The 17,931-nt window shown below is 30.9% G+C and overlaps 1 protein-coding gene across 1 annotated transcript in view; it reads left to right on the top strand.

Moving 5' to 3' along the window:
- LOC136975651 (actin nucleation-promoting factor WASL-like) overlaps nt 1–17,931 on the top strand; it is an 84,374-nt gene that overhangs the window by 13,366 nt on the left and 53,077 nt on the right. Inside the window, exons 3-4 of the mRNA XM_067270746.1 lie at nt 9,839–9,925; nt 14,839–14,935. Of these exons, the coding sequence (XP_067126847.1) occupies nt 9,839–9,925; nt 14,839–14,935 (184 nt within the window). The remainder of the gene's footprint in view (nt 1–9,838; nt 9,926–14,838; nt 14,936–17,931) is intronic.

Here is a 17,931-nt window from a genome sequence, read left to right as displayed (position 1 = left end):
TTGTAAAATAATTTAATTGTTAGAGGAAAAAAGGAATAAACAAAAATTTTTTATAAAAGCTTGAGAAATAGTGTAGACAGTGCAGCTTCCAAGATTGATCATTTGGATTGGAGTCAGATTTTCCATTGTTTGAAAAGACAATGATGACTTCTTTTGCAAACTCCGATTCTTCAATTGACATAAGTAAATCAAAGAATCCATTAAATCCCCATTAAAAAGTGTGGGTGAGGGTCCGAAACCAATCCAGGGAACAATCAAGGGACAGGAAGGTGATAAAAGTAGGTGTCTCAAGGACAAGAGACTGTCGAGAGTCATCTCTTCCATAGCCATTGCCACCAATCACCTCCGGTCATTTGTCTTTTCCCCATACTTCATCTCTGCTATTTCACTGCCACTGCTGCCTTTTCCTTCCACAAACTAACACTTGCCTTTCAAAAGGAGGACTTTTTCAACTCAGGACAAACACAAGTGATTTACATTAGTATTAGACATAGGACAGAAATCAAATGACCTTTCCTTTCCGGATCATTCACTGAACATTGCTCCGGATTTCACCAACGCTGCTACGAACTTAAGACAAAAAACGAAGACAACTTTAACTATATTGTAAGCATATTTGTACAATAAACAGGTTTAAATGGTAAAGAAGTGTTTTCGTCTGTCTGTACCATGTTTCCCACATACTTATTAGTCCTTCGACTTTCCTGACTTTGGGAGAATTAATTTTATCCTCTTTATTTTTCCAAAGGGAAAGAGTCGTCGTATCTCACACAAGCGAAACTCAGAAGTTTCAAATCTTATGTTGTAATTGATGTTTGAAATTATGTTAAACCTGAGGAAGGCTATTTAAGATGGCTGAAAACATTAGTTTGTTTTAATTAAAATTTGCTATAAAAGTGAGAAAGATGGTTTGTGATATAATTTGCAATAATTATAATAATTGTAATTAAGGGTTAAAATAAATAAATTTTTCCCTCATTCTTAAGAAAATTTTATACAAAGACAAAATTTAATGCAAAATTAAATAAATAATAAATAAAAATTATTAAAAATAATTATTAAAACTCTGAGCTTTACACTGAGACCAAAATCAAAATGATTGCAATGGAACATTTTTTTCTTTTAATGAGTTGTCAATTCAATTAATTTTTTTGCTAGATTTAGTGGATTTATGAACAATTTAGTTAAAAAATTAAACAATATGATTTGAGTATTTTTGTTAAAATATCTAGCTGTAAATTTGAATTTTGAGTTGGCAACACTACTTTTAATTAATATACATGCAGATGCGGATTGGATGTCGTTTGAATATTTTACGTAGTGTTGTGACAAAACAAGTCTTACACGAGTTCTGTTCTGATCTGGTTCATCTGCCTTTTAATAATAATATTCAAGGTGTGTGTTTTTCTACATTCTTAAATTATAATGGCACGGAAACAAATGAGATTTAATCTTCAATGGCTGGATCCAGCTATTCATCCAGAATTCAATTCCTGGTTAGGAACTGTAAAAGATGATGATACAAATGCATTTTTGCTGTATTTCTTGTAAAGTTTTCTCATTAAGTAATATGGGAAAGCGTGCATTAGTATCACATGTAAATAATTCTAGTTATGTGCATTAATTAAAAATAAAGATGAAATAAAAAGATTGAAGTCGGAACAAACTTCACTGATAAGTTTTTAACCCTAACAAATTCAAACTCTTCTAATAGTCAACAAAATGTGTGTGAAACGGCTTCTCTTGTGGAAGATAGATCTATCACTAATGAACAGTCTCTCACCAAATCAACCTTTTTTATAACACCTTTTGTGATAAAAGGTGATGTAATAAAAGCAGAGAGAACTTGGGCATTGGCAGTTGTAAAGAAAAAGATGTTTTTAATATCAGAGCATGAATTGAATGACATTTTAAAAAAAATGTTCCCTGACAGTGCTATAGCCACACAATTTCAATTGAGACCATATAAAGCTTCCTATATAATAAATTAAAGCCTAGCCCATTATTTCAGAGAAAAATTAATTGATAATGTTACAAGTTTTGATAATATTACTATCTCCTTTGACGAATCACTAAACAAAGTTGCTCAAAGTACTCAAATGGCTCTTCTGATAAAATACTGAGACAAAAATAAAGTTATGACCAGGTATTTAAATAGTGTCTTTCTGGATCATAGTACAGCAGATGATGATCTCTGCATTTTTCAATGGTCTTTCAGACATTCTTGAGACAGGCACTCAATGATCCCTTTAAAGTTAAACTTTTATATTTTCAGTAAATATGTATACAAAGTGAGAGCTTTCTCACCTGATTTCAGAGCAACAAACCTCTTCCATCCTATCTTTGTAAAGCAGTTGTTCAATTATTAATGAACCTGATGAGAAAGTTTGTGAAAAATGACAGGGCCACCAACAAACAGTTTCTAAAAATAGATTTAAATGTTAATGAAAACTTGGTCATCTGAAGAATTGGATATTGGTTTCGGAGCAAAAAAGATTTTAAAAGCGACAAAGATATTCTGTGTTTTCTAAGAGATTGTTGAAATGTGCTGAAAGTTATGACACAAGAGGTTGTTGAGAAGGGACATGTCAAGTACAAATGTGTGAAGGCTTTGAGCAGCTTAGACCCAGAAATTATTAAAATGCAATCATTTGTTGGAAAATTGTATTTCAATGTTTTACTGGAGGTTTTACATGATACAAACAGGATTGATGAGAAATGTGCTGTCAAAGCAAAAGAACAGTATGATATACTCTGCAATAAAGTGTCCATAAAACCCTATTCTACAAAGTTTGATGAGTTCATATCTGAAAGGAGTGATGATGATGGTCTGGACACATTTTATTATGAAATTATGAAGGCAACTTCAAGAAATATGGTGTGTTATCAAAATTTCTCTTTCTTTCTCATATGGGAATGCAAGTGTTGAGAGTAGTTTCTTGGTTAACAAATCACTGTTGAGTGAAAATCTTAAGAAAGAAAGTTTAGTTGCTCAATGATGGGATCCATTTTGCAGGTGATACTGATCAAATAAATACAGACCAGAAAATATTGTTAACAGTCAGAGGATCTAGACAGCAATATACTGCATCACTGCAACAGAAAAAGATATTCAGAAGCAGCAGGCATTGAGGGCTGAAGAAAAAAGAAAACTTACACAACTTAAGGATTTAAAACAACACAAGAAAATGTTAAGAAAAAATCACAAAAAGGAAGAAAAAGAGATTGAAATGAAAATAAATACACTTGAGGAGAAACAGTTAAAACTACATTAATATAATATTTCATGTGTTTTGTGAATTGTAATTAATTTTTTATTTTCTAATTATCTGTATTTTGAAAAAAAAAGAATTAATACTGAGAAGTTTCTCTGTATTTTGATTGTCCATTTTGTAAAAAAATAGAAAGATTTTACAATAAATTAGATGCATTTGTTAGAGAAGCTATAGTATAAACTTACACCCTCTATAATCAAAAAATCCCTCTATATATACAATCTATTTTTATGCAATTTTGAAATAATGTGGTTGACAAAAGAAAACTAATTCTTTTTTTACATGATCGATTTTTTTTGAGGTAAAAAAATGCTTTATTTGAAAATTTTAAAATTTTTTGTTAAAATTAACATTTTTTTTTTAACAGCAACATACACTATTGTTGAAAGATTGGTTTTAAAATTACATGTTTCTGAGTCAAGAGTTCATTTTAAGCTCAGTACAGTACTATTTGTATATCAAAGAATACTGTTTGTTGATTTTATGCTACCTTGTATTTACTAGATTTACATACAAATGATGATAAAATAAAAAGCTCATGTTTTGTTTGTAAAATAGTAAGGCACCTCCTGAAAGCAATTCGTACCTGGCGTTTCCTGGCAATGTTGGCATATACAGATCTTAGGTACGGGTTAAAGATGATGGGGATGCGTTCTATGTCTTCTGGTTGGTTATCAGTTGGCTGATCTACCTCCTGTGTGTTTTCTGAATGTATACATTGATGATAATGTATCAGCCTATGTATATTTTTGTGATAACCGTGTTCTGCGGCTATGCTTTCTGTAGATGCTAGTTTGGTATTGTGAGCCTGGGTGATAGAAGAATGGGTAAAGGCTCTTCTGATTAAGGCTTTAAAGGCCACAGTCTTGTATGAAACCCTACCGGAGTGTATGACAACATAGATCTTGGTTTATGATACATCAAAGTGTGGATGCCTGAGCTTCCCACTCTAATATTTATATCTAGGAAGTGGACTTCGGTATACATAAGCTGATACAACATTATCAATGTATACATTCGGAAAATGCACAGGAGATAGACCAGCTGATTGATAACCAACCAGAAGACATAGAATGCATCCCCATCTTTAACCCGTACCTAAGATCTGTATATGCCAACATTGCCCGGAAACGCCAGGTACGAATTGCTTTCAGGAGGTGCCCTACTATTTTTAACATTTTACGTAATGGGAAGGATTCTCCTAACTCCAGCAGATGCCCTGGAGTCTATAGTGTCCCTTTTAAGGGATAAGGGACATGATATATATATGCTCTACTAAACAGTCTATGGGTGTCAGAATACAAGAACATCAGGCGGACATTTGTCACAGGAGAACTTTCATGGCCCTTGCTACTGGTTCCGTGTGCATAGTTTTTTTAGATAATTTTGATGTGGTGAGTAGTTATTTAATTTTTCTACATGATGTATGTACTGTATTTTTTTAATGTGGCAGTCTTTGAAACATATCAACTGTGCAAAAAGAGGGATAGATGTACTCAATGTTCACAGTAAATGAAATGCTGTTTTATTATGTTGATATTCCACACTGTAAGAAATGTGAGGGTCAGGAAATTTGGACAAAGTTGGTCAGGGAAATTCAGGGAATTCAAAACAAAAATTTGAGTAGGAACCCTGTACATAAGTTTATGTTGAAAACATCGATCTTCCTGAGAAATGGACTATACTCCCAATATGTTGGAATGGTTTTCTTTCAGTTTATTATTTCTGCATATATTGAAATTGTATGATCATGTTTATATGCTACTCTTACATTGTTTTTCTTAGTGACCTGCTTATGGATTTTTTTCAAGTGCGGGAAAGTAATTTACCATGCACCTCCTTAAGGTATTCTGTTACAAGGATTTACTTGTCCAAATATATACCATAATTAGATTACATATTGTTGTTGATGGATAACCATGCTGTATGGCAAATTTAACAATGTAATCTAATTTCTTTACTGTATCCATACCACTTGTGCAGTGTGTATGCGCTCTTTTAATTAGAGATCTGAATGCCGAGAGTTTGAGGTAGAAGGGGTTTGATGAATTGTATGGAACAAAGATTGATTGGTATGTAGGTTTCTGGTAAATGTTGGTGTGTAAGCTACCATCCTTAAGATTGATGGAGATGTCTAGAAAATGGTTGGAAGTGGTGCTTTCTTGTTCAAGTTTCAGATTTATCTCAAAAGAATTATTGTTGAACCTGTATAATAATAGTTTTAAGTCAGGTTTCTTGCACCAGAAAGTGAAAATGATGTCTAAATACTGGGCATAGATTAAGATGAGATGCTGGAATTTATTGATCATGATTTTTTTTTGTAATTTTTATATGACCAGCATGCAAAGGATTTCTGACATACAGCTTGCCCATTTGGAACATTCTTCTCTTGTACATATCTCAATATTTTTGAACCATAAACTTTGACATTTATATTAGATGTTTTATTTTTTATTTGTTTATATATGTTTTGTTTATTTGTATTCTTTATTTATTTACTTATGTTTCGTTTATCTTAAAATTTTAATTTTCAAGTTTTATTTTTTTTATTTAAATTTTATTTTAAATTTGTATTTTATTCTATTTTAATTTCAAATGCTATTTATATATTTGATTCATTAGTCCAAACTGAGGAAGACCTATGGATAGGTCAAAAACATTTTTATGGTACTGGAAATCAAAGGGTATGTTTCCTTATCTAATTGTGTTACGTTCAGTTTGCCTTGATGATATTTTAAAATCTATACTGATAATAAACAAATGCAAAAAATTTTATTTGATGAAAGAATAAAATAATTATTCTTATTTTTTTTAGCTATTAAACAAAAGTATCAGTTTATATATTTATGATTTCATTTGAAAGCTGCTGATCGATAATCTTGCTTAAACTGTTGATTTAATAACAATCAATACATATCCTATAATTGAATGAAGTTCCTTTGAAATGTTCCTGATTAAACTTTGAAGCTAGACGTACATCAGAAAACATATATACATTTATTATTAATAGTATAGTGTATAGTATTAGAAAGTAATACTTTTATTAATTAACATCATTGAATTTTTTAATTGAATTTAATTTTGAAAAAATTGCTAAGGTTTTTAGATCTTAGTGCCTGTAGTATATTGGCTTATATGTTTTGGGTTATTGTTTGTTTATCTATATATATTAAAATTCATTTGCTGTTTAATTAAAATACTTATTAACATTTCTTCTATTACTTATCATAAATACAATCACCATGATATTACTGGTGTAGAATTCAATATCTTATCATAAAAATTATCATAAATACTTATCATAAAAATTATATTTTTTACAAATGTAAAAAATTCAGCTTGAGATAAAGATATAGATTTTGAATGAATGAATTTGTATTAATTTTATTAAGGAATTAGGATGGAAATTGACATGCCCTCAAATTTAATCTGTTGTTTAACTGTGTGAGTAGCCGGGGTACGGGCTGTTTCCTAAATGCCACTTAATCGGCACAGGTTTGTAAAATCCGCTCTCGTTGTCATCGGATGGCGTTTAATGATGTAAAGGCCACAAGATTTTTGTCCTGTCAGGATGCTGACACCAGTTAGGATAAAGTTTAAAATGAATTAAATTGCGTCCTAACTCGTGATCATTCACATGGTATGTGAGTAGGAGGGCTTGTTAAACATTCGAGTGGGGAAGCTTGCTGAGTAAGTTGATAGATGTTCACATTTCTGGAAAGTAGACAGATTTTAAAAAAAAAACAACAACAGTTTAATATATATTTAAAGCTAAGATACATGAGGTTACAAAGATATGGTGAAATATGATGATATATGTGATTAAAAACTACAAAGTATAAACCGAGTGACAAAGATTTCTTATGCAGCTCATGATATGCGTGCTTGCTAATCTAGGCCCTAATCTTAGCACAGAGAGAGAAGGTTTACAATTCTCTATGTATAAAATACCTCATAGACCAATGTTTCCAGATCTCATTGTATGGGACGTCGGTGAAACGCACCAGGATCGGCGATCATTAGGGTTGGCAAGTAGTCCTCCTTTCTTCCATGTTGGGATCATCCTGGCAGAGAGATTGGAGGCAGGGTGGTCGAGGCAAGGGTGGTGACGGACGGAAGCTTTGGTCCTTGCTCTTCTGGAAGAGTGTCTGCGTGAGAACTGACTGATGCTACTCATGATGTAATGCATTCAAAGTTTGATTTAGGTCCGGGTGTTGTGGATATGAGCTGTCAAGAATCGGATGTATCAATGAATTTATTGCCATTTTCCAGCCATTATCATGGCTCAAATTACTTCATAAATTTCGGTTTTTTGACAGTTCTCCTCATGACTAATTGTCTATATTGACTAAGGTCAAGTCTTAGGTTACAACCTGAGTAATAATTGTTAACTTGGATGGACATTTGGAGGGATATTTGATCTGTTTTATCTATCAAGAAATTGCGAGAAATAGGATTTGTGTGGGTTTTCCACTTCGTCATCGCTTGACTTTTTCTTGGTTAATTTAAGTTACTAATTAATTTAATTGCACCCTCAGAATGTCACAACTGCAAATTTACAAACTGGAATACAAAGATGTTTTATTACAATTGTTGGTCTTGATCTTAAATCAAATTTCTATTTATTTTTCAAAAATCCTACTGTTTTATAAATTTTATTCACTGAAGGCTTTTCTTGAATCCATCAAATTGCTTTAGAAGTCAGAAAGCATTCATTGAATGTTTTATTAAACATTTTGTTATCAGATTTAAGTTCTTTGTTGGTTGTCATTAGTACCAGTAATTGAGTTAGAAGATATCTTTATAACACGCACTTTTTTTTGTAATTTTTTTTATTAATGTTTTGATTTCAATATTATGTTCAACTGTTTTTGGTGAATAGTAATCTATTTTAGTATTGCTTTTTTATTGTTTTCTAAAATTATATTTGAAATGAGAGTCAAATTTTTAAAATGTAATAATGGATCCTAATAATAATAATGTGAAAGAAGTTACAAATTTTTTTTTATTTTGTCTTCAGATACAGACATTTATTATACTTTTCTTTCAAAATTTTATTACTACTGTAGTGCCTTCATACTTCAAATTTCATTCATTCCAGGAGGCTGTTTGAACTCTAAATTGTTAGAAGTCTGAATTAATTTTTTCCTATTAGAAATAATGGAAAGTGAATTAATTCAAACCCTAAACACTTTTGGTAAATCTAAAACACCAAATACACATAATTTAAGATAAAAATAAATTAAAATATGAAAATAATAAGTAAAAAGTAAAATACACAAATATTTTATAATATAGTGAAAATTTCATTTACTGGTTGCACATCAACTTTGGCATCTTAAACATTACCACTGGATCTGCCACACATATACCACTTTTATGCTTTCTGATAAGTTTTTTTTCACATTAATACTACAGCCTTTCTTTCAGCCTTTATTGCTTCCACACACTTTTTGGATGCCATGGTTAATAAGTAAAAGTATGTTTGGTTGAACAACAAATTCTGGCATATTTTTAACAGCTAAAGACATAGATGTGTGATTCAATTATAAAAATTGTGAAATTTAACGTATTTATTGTTAATGTGAGATTATATTCTTAGTTCAGAAGCTTATTTTAAACTTTTTACTTCACATTTTGTTTGAATAAAATCAAGTCAAAATGCCTTCAGAGAAAAAACATATTTGGAATATTATGCTTTGTGTTTTGGAAAGGATACAATGCTATATAAACAGTAAAAAACAGAAACTGCAGGGTGTATGGGAAAGATGCTGCTAAACTTTGAACATGTCAAAAGTGGTTTAAAAAATTCCAGTTTTTGAACTAAAAGATACAAAAATGTATGGGATGCCCAGTGGCGTAGCCTGGGTGTCAGTTGCCCGGGGTGGAAGAAAATTTCGCCGCCCCCTTATTTAGGTATCTCAATTTAAAAGACTAAAATATACAATAACTCTAAAAAACTTTTCAGCAAGAATAATCATCATTATTGTGTATTGTACAGGTTAAATTTTTACAAGATATTATTATTATTTATTGTGAAATTTTGCCGCCCCCTAAAAGTGCCGCCTGGGGTGGACGGCCCCTGCCGCCCCCACTACGCTACGCCACTGGGGATGCCCAAAAGCTGTTGATAAAGAAAAAATTCAAGAAGAAATAGCTAAAAATCGATGAATAATACACAAAGTATATATTTAATATAAATAACTAAACACCAAGAACACAGTGAAAAAATCAATGAAATGAATGTAATATGAGAGTGAGATGACTTGGACACACAACAGATTGTGTTTATGCTTTGAGCACATTTTTTCATTGTACATCATGCAGTTTTAACTTCTAAGCATTGTTTGAATTTCAAGGCAAATTATGAATTTAGTGTTCAAATGCTGAATCAGTTGTTGAAATACTACTGTATATATTTTCAAGAAAATTTTGTTGAAAAATTGTGGTAATAATTAACATATAATAATTTTATGTTAAAATAATAATTAAAAAAAAATTAAAACATTATAATTATTATTTATCTGTTCTTATAGCTGCTTTTAAATTTAACTTTTTTACAGAAACAAGAAGTTGTATGGGATCAAGAACTGTATGATCAGTTTGAATATAAAACACCAAAGTCATTCTTTCATACATTTGAAGCAGATGTAAGATTTTAATTTTTACCTATATTTGAGCCATTCACAGGCCAAATTGATTAACTCCATTTGTAAATCCATAATATAATTGTTATTTTCAAATTTTTCATGTAACTAATTTTATATATTGTTATATTAAAGCTATGCTTTAATATAACAATATATAATAATACATTCAGAATGTATACTATAATAAACATTGCAGAATGTATTATTATATACTGTTATATTAAAGCATAGCTTTAATATAACAGTATATAATAATACATTCTGCAATGTTTATTTAAATTTAAAGTTTAAAAGAAATTTTTTAAATAATTTGTTCTCAATTTTTATACTTTTTGTTTTGTGGAGTTAATCAATTTGGCAAGTGAACGGCTCATTTATTATTAACAAATTTTTTTCTTTAATTTTAATCTTACAAGTTAGCAGTAATTGTTGATATAAACTTTTAAAACTATTTAATTTAAGTAAATAAGATTTTTAAAATAATTATATTATATAGTTAAGATTAATTTGGAATTTTTATTCTGCACTGTTTCCAAATGCAACAATATTCCTTAAAATTATATATATATATATACAACAAATTTTCTTAATTTTTGCTTGTAATCAGATTTTTATATTTCTCTAAACTGCAACAATAACTGTCTGCAGTTTATTAATTAAGTAATCTAATTCCATAAAATGACCAATCTCACATCACCTTTCTGTCTGAACTGGAGTTCCTAAAAAAACAAAATCACAAAACTAAATGCTTTCAAACTCCTGTTTGAACAAATTTTCTTATTTGAAACACATCTGCCAGAGTTTAAACTTGAGTGTTGTTCTAGAACAGTGGTTCCCAACCAGTGTTCCGTTAGCATCTCCCAAGTGTTTTGCAGATTTAGTCGCAAATCGGAAAGTGTACAATCGTATTCGAGCCGCCGAATATCAAAAAATTAAAATCATAAAATTTTCATAAACTTAAATATATATGTACGACTCGTACTTATGGAGTGTACTACTGTTTCAAATAAGATAAAGGCAATGATAAAAACTGAATGAAATATGTAAAAAACATCAGGCACAAGTTTCCCATTAAAGTTATTTAGGTATATTTTTTCCTGTCTTAGAATTGGCGTTAATAATATGAGTAGAGATTTTGAATTATAACTGCTCAATTCTTATAAAATAACTGATGACAAGCTTATGTATTTCATATTAACTTAAGTAAGTGTTCCGCTAAAGAAAATTGCTCACAGAAGTGTTCCGCATCCTAGAAAAGGTTGGAAACCACTGTTCTAGAATAAAAAGAACATAGCATACAAGTCAATATCAAAAAATTATATTATCATTTACAATCAGTCAATTGCATTATGAAACAACCTTTCAAATATTGGTTGTTTCTTAATGCAGTAAACAAGTTTGACATTTCATTCTGATGATACTATTATAGGTACAGATTTGAAATTTGTTGTGAAATATACAGTAATATGCAGTAACACTTCAAGTTTTGTCAGTACGAAGAATTGTGAATTTCCTGTCATTAGTCAACAAGAACTTGAACAATTACAGGAAATTCATAATTTTCTGTTTAAGGGCATTTAAGGTTTTTGGCATGGATGGTACATACACCTTGACTTTGAAGCTCCAGATGCAGAAATGCAGTGATTAAGTTTGGATAATGCCAGATATTTTATAGTCCTACCATGCACCATTGATTGAAAATTCAGGTAAATTGTCATGGTAGTGAGAATGAGCCTTATCTTGTTGGTAAATTACCTTGCTCACATCCAACATATTTCACTTGGGACTATATTGCAAACACTTTTGTGAATTAGTGTAACCCCATATTAATAAGTTTTATTGATCTACTTTTTCCTTGCCACTGAACACTTGACAGACCAAAAAGGAATTGTCCTCTTCAAGCCAGTTCAACATAACACAAAATTTAAGCCATGCTTACTTGTCACATGATGTATCTATTGCAACAGTTGAAACTTGTACAGTTTTAAAACCAGTCTCTTGTGCAACATTGTTGTTATATGAGAGAGAATTTCAACTGGAAAATAATCAAACAGAATCCCACACCAACCTTTTTCTTTCCAGCACTAATTTAAAGATTTGACAAATGTTTTCAAGCTGCTTTATAATTCTATTTCAGGACTATTGGTACATTAACTTGTTTTTGTTCTATTTTGGTAAGATTCAAAGGTTGAAAATTCATTTAGGAAGATTTTTAAATTGTGGAATTTTATGAAAACAAATATTTTAAATATTGTTCTATTTTATATTTAATAAATGTCCATTAATAATTTTAATATGATAAATTATTAATCGACATATGAAACAAATTGATGGACAGATAGGCCTAAAATAGAACTGTAAAGCAGCTTGAAAACATTTGCAACACTGTTGTATTATACATGCTTCTTAAATTCGTACTTGCCTGTATAATTGGTTTTATTTTAAAGACTTTACACAGTTTGTGCATTTGTTCTATAGTTACATCACTCAGTTTGCTTCCAGTGCTTTCCTATACACATTAACAATTATTTTTACTGAACAGTTTAGTTTCTACCAGAAAAGTAATTTATACAGGATACATTTATCATACATAGTATCAAGCATTACTGTGAGGCCGCCAGTGCCAGAGATCGAGAACACTGTCTGGCAACACTTTCTAACAGGAGTTGGCTGGCAATGTGGAAAGAAGAAAAAGCACGCAAAAATTCATTACTTTTGCTCGAGTATTGCCTGAGGATGTAGATGACAGCTCTGACCTTATTTAATAAAGTTTTTGTTACTGTTCATGTGTGACTGTTTAGCTTCAGTATTTAAAGTGGGATCAAATGACAAAGTAGTGACCTGAATGTAATCCAATTAATGAACTGCCTGGACTCTCGACTGAATTGGATGTTGAACAACTCTGTGCCTAAGAAGGAACCTTTTAACAGGACACGCAGGTATGATTAGTTTCTGAACCATAAATTCAATAAGAAGACTAAGAGTACATGACTTGGGCTAAGCCTAATCCAAGACTATCCTGCATTTTCTTTGTAGCTGCATAGTAGGTGCCTGGAATGGTCGAACAGAATGAGTTGGAAATCAGACGTGTACAGGCAAAAATGCCTATCTTCACTAAAACCAACATCAGATTATTTTTTGTGCAGCTAGATGCAGCTTTTGCCATTAATCAGATTACAAGTGAGAACACTAATTACAACTATTTAATCACTCCTCTGGATGCGGAGATTCTATCTAATGTCAGTGATTTAGTATTTGACTGTCCAGCCGAGGCCTTTTTTTCTAAACACAAAGATCAATTCCTTGAAATTTTCCAGAACTCCACTGCTAAAGAGGCTAAAATTTTGCTTGAAGATCTGGTGTTAGGGGATCAGAAACCCCGCGTTCTACTCCAAGATCAATTTGGTTAGAGCCTTCCATCACATACCAGTTAACCCAGATGACGTGCCAGAGACAGCCATTACAATGCCATTTGGGCTATTTGAATTCATTTTCTTCCCTTTTGGTCTCTGCAATGCAGATGTGAAAATCTGAATTGACCAACAATATTTCTCATGAAAGAGGTGCCCAAGGTTATAATAAATGGACTATACAGCAATTTTTATAAATATAAGAGAAATATAAATAATATATATTATAGTTAAGTATTTGTTCAAAGTAACAGTTAAATATCTAAGTAAGACATTTAACTGTTTATAATCACAACAAATATTTTACTACATTAGAGACAATGAAATATCAACAATGTATATCAAATTAAGCTAAATAAGAAAAAGTAATAAAATACTAAAATCAAAACTAAACTGATAACTTAAAATCAATTTCACTGAAACTGTTATGTATTTTGTCATTTTTAAACATGGAATATGAAAGAAAAATGAAGCTTGTTTTCTTTGCTATTTAATTTTTTCGTCAGTAATGAAACACTAGGAGCCAAACAAATTTTATACGATAAAACATTTTTTGAGACAGTTTGTCTCATCATCAGATCTTAATGTTAATCAAACAAAAAAACAATAGTTTTATACTTAAGATTCCAGATTCAAACTTTCATTCATAGTCAATGTGTGACTTTGAAATCTTGTAAAGCACCATCTCCACTTTTAAAATTTAAAACATAACACAGAAGACAAGCAACTAAAAAAAAAGTTTTAATGTAGATGATGCATGACTATATAAATGCAACTTAACAAAAAAAGAATTTACTATGGTAGCCCAAAATACTTTTAAAAAATTCATTTTTACACATCTAGTGCTACCATGAATCTTAATATACTATGAATCTAATTTTAGTATTTAAGATATTCATCTAAACATGATGATGATAGGATTCAAATTCTGGGAATTAATCAGAACTTGCATTTTGTATTGAATTTAAATCCAGAGATTTAAGTTCTCTTATCAACATTGAATTCAGATGAACATCTTAAATACTACAATCAAATTTATTGTCATGTTTATATTTTTACAGATTTAACTATTGTATATGAACATTTTTTGTTGAGTAATGTTTTATTGTCATGTGTTTATATTATGAATTATCTCTGTTTTTAAAAGATTTTCAATATTATATGTTATGCATGGGAATTCAAATATGTTACTCTTTGATGTGTAATAAGGCAAAAAACAACAGTTTTTAATGTTTTAAGCCTGCTTATTGTCAGATCTTCTTGGAAAAATGTTTTATGTTAGAAAACTTGTTTGACTCTTGCCACATAGCATGGAACTGTGAGAGAGAAGCAATATTTGATTTTAAATTTTTCCATATTTAATCATTGTTGAAAAAGAACTGATATTAAATCATGTAATTGGATTTAAAACACTTCTTTCAATTTACTCTTTAATTTTTAATTAAATTGTAAATTATTCTTTCATTGAATTTTGATTGTTTAGTAATTGAAATTATTTTGTAGAATTGTTTAACAGGGCTGAATTTTGCGGATGAAAATGAAGCAGAATTTTTTAGACAGACTGTTACAACAAAACTAAGGCAATGGCAGCAGAAACAAGGTGACTTAAATTATTTTTAATTTAATAATTAAGAACAATTAATAATTCTGTTTAAATAATGTTAAATGACAAATTATTTACTAATTCTTGCAATATTCATGTATTTTTTTTTGACAGCTTATTGTATAGTATATGTACTAAAATTGTTAGTTAATGCTGATTTTTGTGCATTTAAGTTGTTATACAATTAATACTATATTTATTTTCAAATAAACAGTGTGCTGTCTAACTATTTTCATTTTGAAATCGTGCTATTTATTAGAGGTTGCTTACTATTAGAATAAATATGGTATATATTAATAATAATAATATATGAATTGCATGATGAATTCTTCTGTAAACAAAATGAAATATGTAGAATAAATCATTGCAACTAGTTTAAAAGTACTTTCTTTTCATTTTTATTAATTATTAATTTTTTAAATGTTTGAATAATATTTTTATTTCTAATTTTACACTATATTGTAATCATAAATATTATTCATTTAAGTATTTAAATAGAAGGTTGTGTTTTTGTTATCTTTTCATTAAAACTAATAAATGGTGATTTATTTGAAGAATTAAATTATTATGATAAATAACTGAATAATTTAAACAGCACTATATTTTGATATAAGATATGTTGTCTAAGTTTAAATTAATATTTTATGGATGCAGAGCATTAGCAAAGCCTCTTCTCTGTGGTTTACAGAATTACATTCATTCTCAAAATCTGTTTGATCAATTTTGATTAAATTTTGCCATTTTTCATTAATTGAAATGAGGATTTAAAAAGTGTAATAAAAAATGGGAGTCCATGACTTTGTTTTCGAGATATAAGATTTTAGCACGAGCACATGCAACAAAGCAATATTGCACAAATTGCATGAGAAAGTCGTGCAGTGTTTCACAGTTGCTAGCACGCTTTCTATGGGCTTATAGAATTGACTTTGCCATTTTTCATTAATTTCAGTGAGGAATCCAAAAATGTAATGAGTCCATGATTTTGTTTTCAATGTACAGAAGTGTGACCAGAGGGTCAACACCTCTTTAGTGCCTTGTCAGGATAGACACCATTGTGTCTCGATTGACACGGAAGCCGAGACAGTGTGTGGCTTCAGTCATGCGAGTGGCCGTGTGTGCGGGCGATTGGATTTGGGATGGAGTGAGAGACTGTGCACTGGAAGTGACTCATGCAGAGACCACATTAATGAAACAACGTTTATTTGTAAAGGATGAAAAACTTATTATATTACAATACATAGCCAGTGAGGGCAATAGCCAAAATAGGGTTAGATAGGCCTAATTTCACGGTTCTTGAGAGAGAGAGTTTATATAAGATTCGCGTGGTGATAAATACTTGAAGTTTGGTTTATTTGCTTGTAAGTCTCGAGTTTCTTGAAGAAGTTAGTCCAATTAGGCAATCAAGTATTCCGGTTCAGCAACGACATAAATCCAAATAAGGGGCACTTAATAAGTCTGATGGACGACAAAGTTACGCCAAGTGGGAGGCACAGAGTGCACATGAAGGGCTATGGAGCCGGAGATCACGGCGACTGCAGGACTGGGCAACCACTGACTCTTCGGCCGCCAATTTTGATATCACGTGGTGATAAATAATACGATATCATCTGGCCAAGAGGTCAGCGGATCACAGGAATGCATTGTTTTTGCCGTCGGGGAAGTGTAAGAGGAGATTCTCTCAGGTAGTAGATGACAACAACCACTGAGCAAGTATGACGACATCAACGATCGAAATATGGGAAAAGTCAGATTATCACAGAAGTATTAAAGTGACAATGTCCATACTCTCTGATGCAACTGACTTGTGAACATGCCTAACAGAATTTAGTCTAGGGATCAAAAATGAAAACAGCATTGCATACACCTAATGGAAAATAGGTGTGAAAAACAAAAGAAAAAACACACAAACAACGCAATCAATGGCAATTGCTTTATTCTCTGATCACTTCTTCATATTAGCAAGTGCAAGGATCAGGTCTCCCATGGCCAGCACATACAAGGATAGCCTCTTTTTTGGTGGCAAGTGCAAAGTTCACCTGTCCAGTCTGTCAGATACAAAGATTGCATCTTCTATGCTTGGATTGCTTCTTTCTGGCCCCTCCTCATTTCTATTGCAATACAACAAAGCCATACGATGTCCTTATAAAATAATCAATAATTTTTAAACGATAAACAATAATCTTTATTGAATTTTAAAGGATAGTCTACCGTTAAAGATTTTTTCAGATTAAAGAGACTTTTAATAGTTCATCAAATAATCTTTATAAAATAGAAGAAATAATAAATAATGTATTATTTATTCCAGGGGTGACCAACTTTTGTGCACATAAGATCTACTTCTTATCGTAAAAATGTGTCGCGATCGACTTGTTGTCATAGGCATAGTCTAAGTGGGGAGGGGGAAGTGTGAAATACATACTATGTTTATACACTGTTTCAGTACGAAGTCCACTCACTGCTTGTGAGTCGAGTCATAACTGCATGCAAACAGTTGTGTTCGGTTACAAATATAATACATTAAGTCAAGACATCGCTAGCGATCGACCAAAATTGGCTTGGCGATCGACCGGTCGATCGCGATCGACTTGTTGGCCACCCCTGATTTATTCTATACGATCCAAAATAATAATCAAAAGTTTTTCCTTTTTAAAATTTTCAGTTGCTTTCAGTAATAACATCGAAGAAGAATGAATTCACTGAGCTTCATTTAAAAACATTATTTATATAATATGCTAATATAAAGGGCAGGATGCAATGAATCTTGTATCTAAACTACCTTTAGATCAAATCATTTCATAATTCTTTAAGCAGTGGCTTGCAAGCTTTGTGAGCTAGTTGCAGGTTCACAATTTTTGATAGCCCACCAGCAATCTGGTATTGCATCAAATATACTCTTATACAGTCAAACCTGATTTTATGCGGTGGATAGGGACCGCATAAAAAAAATTGCACGAAACTTCACGAGTGGCTATAAAAAATAGTTTTCGCAACAC

This window comes from Centruroides vittatus, unplaced genomic scaffold (genome assembly GCF_030686945.1).
Source record: "Centruroides vittatus isolate TY-2023 unplaced genomic scaffold, ASM3068694v2 contig_377, whole genome shotgun sequence".
NCBI lineage: Eukaryota > Metazoa > Arthropoda > Arachnida > Scorpiones > Buthidae > Centruroides > Centruroides vittatus.
Note: the sequence above shows the minus strand (reverse complement) of the source record. Positions and strands in the feature narration are given on the sequence as shown.